General features: G+C 27.5%; 1 protein-coding gene across 1 annotated transcript in view; it reads right to left on the reverse strand.

Moving 5' to 3' along the window:
* Window positions 1-2853: 2853 nt before the first annotated feature.
* mib2 (mind bomb 2) overlaps window positions 2854-4603 on the reverse strand; it is a gene marked incomplete in the record, with an annotated part of 21666 nt that continues 19916 nt past the window's right edge. Inside the window, 1 exon segment of the mRNA XM_067046682.1 lies at window positions 2854-3963. Coding sequence (XP_066902783.1) covers window positions 3734-3963 — 230 coding nt within the window.

A 4603-nucleotide genomic window follows, 5' to 3' on the forward strand; every position in this document is an offset into this window, starting at 1 on the left:
TATAGTGGCAATGTAAATATATTAAAAAAAAAAAATACAAAATGAACTTAAGATACTTTTTCCTTTCTTGTCCTGTGAATAGACTGTTTTTCGCATTTATTTCCTTCTTTTTTTTTATATTATATAGAATAGGGTACAATCATGTGTGGATGGAATTGATCTCATTTACATAAAAAAATTAAAGCTAAATAAAATCTATTCATATTTATGGAACATCACGTGATGAATGTTTACTTCAGTTGTCATTCCTTTTCTTAGTTAACATTTCTTATCCACGAGGTTAACAGAATAAATGAGAATATATGTCCTAAAATAAATGAAGTAAAATTACCAACTTTTCTATTTAGTTGATAGTTATTAGTTTTAATTACAACTTATCACTACACCTCTTGTATTATGTTTAAGGTTTGTTTTTACTAGTAATGTTATTACAAGATTTTTTTTATAATATGTACATATATGTATTGTATCAGTAGTAAGTATATTCTCTTTCAAATTTATAATAGTTTCGAAAATGTTTTATGTTTATATTAAATTGAATTTCAACACAAATGCAGCAGTTAATACTGAGGAAACGAGCTCACTTTTCTCATATGTTTCTTAATGCTTAAACAAATAAATATGTATTCTATAATACATATAATCGAATTTGTTAAGTGTAAAAATTGTGATGGATTTGATTTAAATAAATAAATATATCTATATTTTTTAGTTTCTTTTATTCTTGGTGTGTAGTATAAAAAAACCCATTAATAACAAACTGTTGTAGTTGTTTTTGGAACATGGACAAACGTTTTAACAACATGAAATAAAAAAATTACAAATATGTTTGTTTCAATTTTAGTTTCGGTTTGAATTAAATATTAATTTAATAAAGAAAAAAGTCTATGGAAATAACCTTGACAGTTCTAAGGGACAGAATATACTCTCCTATCTACTTAGACATATTAGTAAAGTCGACCCCAATAAATTTTGGAACATGGTATGGTAGTCTGATGACTTTCGCACCTCATCAATCAAATTTCAAACTCTCCTAACAACAATATTAAGTAATGTGTATTGTTTATGTTCAATTTCTGTATATTTACATTCACAGGTGATAGATTGGATCGGATAGGGTTATTTCTGTTGGCTGATTTTTTATAAATTAATATTGTTTATTTTTCTAATATTGGAAATTTATATTTTATTTGCATATCCCTACATTGCTTCAACACTGGCTAACAAAACAAACTAAGAAAAAAAAATATTATTGGACATATTCCAAAGAGTATGCCATAAACTGGGGTATCTTTTTATACTAGGGTCCCCCTTCGTACTATTCTTAAGTTACCTTTTTACTTGTTAAAAAGTAACTCCAGTCGGCAGTACTATCTGTGGAATATGACCAAGTCAAGATAATATAATATAAATTATTTTTAAGTCATGCCACTCTCAGCTAAGAAAATCAGTGATGTGATCATGAACTTACGTAAAACATTCACAGAATATTTACCAATAAAACAAAAATCTGCAGAGCCACAAACACTATACTTCTTATGGCTACATTCTAGTTGAGTAATAAAGAGGACAATTGAGATACTCAGGAAAAATCTAATTTACTTATCTAAATATACATTTATTCCTTTTCATCTTGTTCAATAAAAGGAGCAATCTTCTGTATACATAGTTTTTATTTTGTTTAATATCAACCTGCTATATTAAAACTTTTATTTCAATTCCTGGTGTGAACACTTTTATAACCAGGGAATTCTATTTTAAACAGAATGAAAGCATACAAATTTGGTGTTACATTATGTTTAATGAGCTTATAGTTGTGTGTATACAGTTTCTTGTCAAAATTGATGAATCTGCCTACCATAGAGGAGAGGAATAAAAAATGGTGGCTGCGGCAAAATGTTAAAAAAAATCAATAATTTTTCATTCAGAGCTCCATATCTTTAATACAATCTACAAAAATAAAAAATAAATAATTAAAGAAGAGTAAATTTCCTAAAGTATGAGCCCTGAAAGAGCTATTTATTTCATTAGCTTTGAGATAAACTATTTTAAAAAGCATTTCATAAAAAATGTAATGAAAACTCTGTAGTTAGTGAATTTATTCAGGTTAAACATCTTAGGAATCATTAGACATTATTAGCACCCAAATTAAAGCTAATTTACTGTGCTATAAAGTAATTATGACTTTTATCTTCGCAGGATTAGTAGTTTTCATGATATTTGCCAAAACAAACCTACAAGATGTTGATTTCTAGTCGTTAGGACAAAACTTCTGGTTAATGAAAAATTACATACATTTCAGGAATCATTAGACTTACAAATGTCTGCTAGCACTCTCATTAAAACTAGTTTAATGTACTACAAAGTAGTTCATGATGTTCATTTTTGTAGGAGCAGTAGTTATCATATTTCCCTAAACAAATTCACAAAATCTTGATTCTAGTTGTTCGGAAAAAATTTAGATTATTGAAAAACTATTAACTCAAGAACCATTAGACGTATACATATCTGCCAGGACTCAAATTAAAGTTGGTTTAACATACTATATAGGAGTTTATGGTGCTTATCTTCGTAGAGGTAGTAGTTTTTATGATATTTGCTTAAGAAATTTTATCGAAACAACTATAAATCAACATTTTGTTTATTATATATAGTTTTAATCAAAGAAATAAAAAAATGGGGTAAAATAACTTTTTTTTTTCATCAGGCTCTTCTTGTACTAATTGGTGGCTTTCTAGAGTCTGCTGTGGTTTTTAAAACAACACATGAATATATAAATGCCTAGAAAGTGATGTTACACTATTATTAATAATTCTATAACCAAAGATTTAGGAAATTCAACAAAATAAAGGATACCTTCAAACATTTTTATTAAGAAATAGAAAAGTGAGCTGAAAAACAAATTGGATTTCTATATAAAATTATATTTTTCTATGAGTACAAATTAATTAATCAGAACACATATATAATCAGATTTTTGATATATCATCTATTACTTTATCTACAGATTTTTCTTTTTAGACAATTTCATAATATAAAATATTATACATTTGTTTAAAACATCGGTTTAAAGTATAATGACTAGATAGGCAAGGAATATGAGGTAACAAGTTAACAGCATCTGTGATGAAAGATATATTCTCTATACCATCTTAAACTAATAATTTAGCTAAATAATATATAAATATAAAATATCATAATCTCTTTTAAATAAAAATCTTAACCTATTATTACAATCATCTTTCGGATAATACTTCATCAATCCATTTAGAAATTATACACCATTCCTTTAAGGAATGTAAGATAGGGCCTAAAGGATCTAGCAAATATTTTCATGAGTGGGTGGAAAACAAATAGTTATAGTTTTAAAATAAGTTATACTCAATTATAAAACATAAATGCATTAACTCTCAGAAATTTATCACAATGACACAGCTAAAATTTAACTATAATATATAATAAAATACATTTTGTACATCTCCTAGATAATTCAGAGCACTTAATTAGTGCCACATAAAATTTGTATTTATCAATATAAAATTCAATAAGTAGGCCATTAAAAATAGAATACTAAAATTATATACAGGCAAAGGGAAAACATTTTAATCACTACTTTGGTAATGTAATCTTGATTCCTTTATATTAAATACCTGATTCCCCTTATAAACTAAAAAGGAGAAAATTGTTTGAATGACCCATTTGGCATTCAAATAAGTACATGCGATACAATATACTAATATAGATTAATCTTTTTCGTAATCGTTTTTCTACACATATGACAAGAACGTAACGGAGCAGCACACTTATCACAAGCTCCATGACCACAAAGAAATGCAACATTTCTTCTCCTTTCCATGCATATGGAGCATGAATGTGTCTCTTCGATTTCAGCAATTTTGGTCTCTAAGTAACGTAAGCATTCAGCAGTTGGCTGCCGAGACCTATAAGAGATTACACGACCATCTGAAAAAAAAAAAAGAAGTCAAATATACTATTGTATGATCAATTATAATTATTCAAATAATATTCGAATATTTTTTTTATGTTGACTATTCAAGAGATTACAGGTACTGTACTGGAAGGTAAGAACCTATACTCACACAAACATGAAGAAGGGAACGAAAAATCTGCTTAGTGCAAGAGAAAATGGTATATTACTGTAAAAATGTTATATTTACTATATATATGAAGAACATAGTCAGGGTTGCAGTCAAAAAAGAACTAATAGTTTTTAACTATTTATGTCCGACGTTTCGCCCTACTTTGCAGAGCTGTTCAAAGCGATAGGTTAAACGGACATTAACAATCAATCAGAAGTGTAGAGGAGTAGAGGGGAGGTGCCTCCTATATACAGGGCTGTTCAGAGTTTGTTAAAGTCGGTTAAACAGACATTGACAATAAATCTGAAGCATGGATGAGTGTAACCTATCCTTTGAACAGCCCTGCAAAGTGGGGTGAGATGTCGGACATTAAATAGTTAAAAACTATCTATTCTTTTTTTACCACAACCCTGACCATCTTCTTCATATTTTAAGTTATAAGGTCAAGTATATATATTATGTAATAATTAAAAAATTAATTATAAAAATAAAAGGAATATTTA

The sequence above is a fragment of the Halyomorpha halys genome, unplaced genomic scaffold (assembly GCF_000696795.3).
Source record: "Halyomorpha halys isolate HHAL.00 unplaced genomic scaffold, Hhal_1.1 Scaffold1505.1, whole genome shotgun sequence".
NCBI classification, from domain to species: domain Eukaryota; kingdom Metazoa; phylum Arthropoda; class Insecta; order Hemiptera; family Pentatomidae; genus Halyomorpha; species Halyomorpha halys.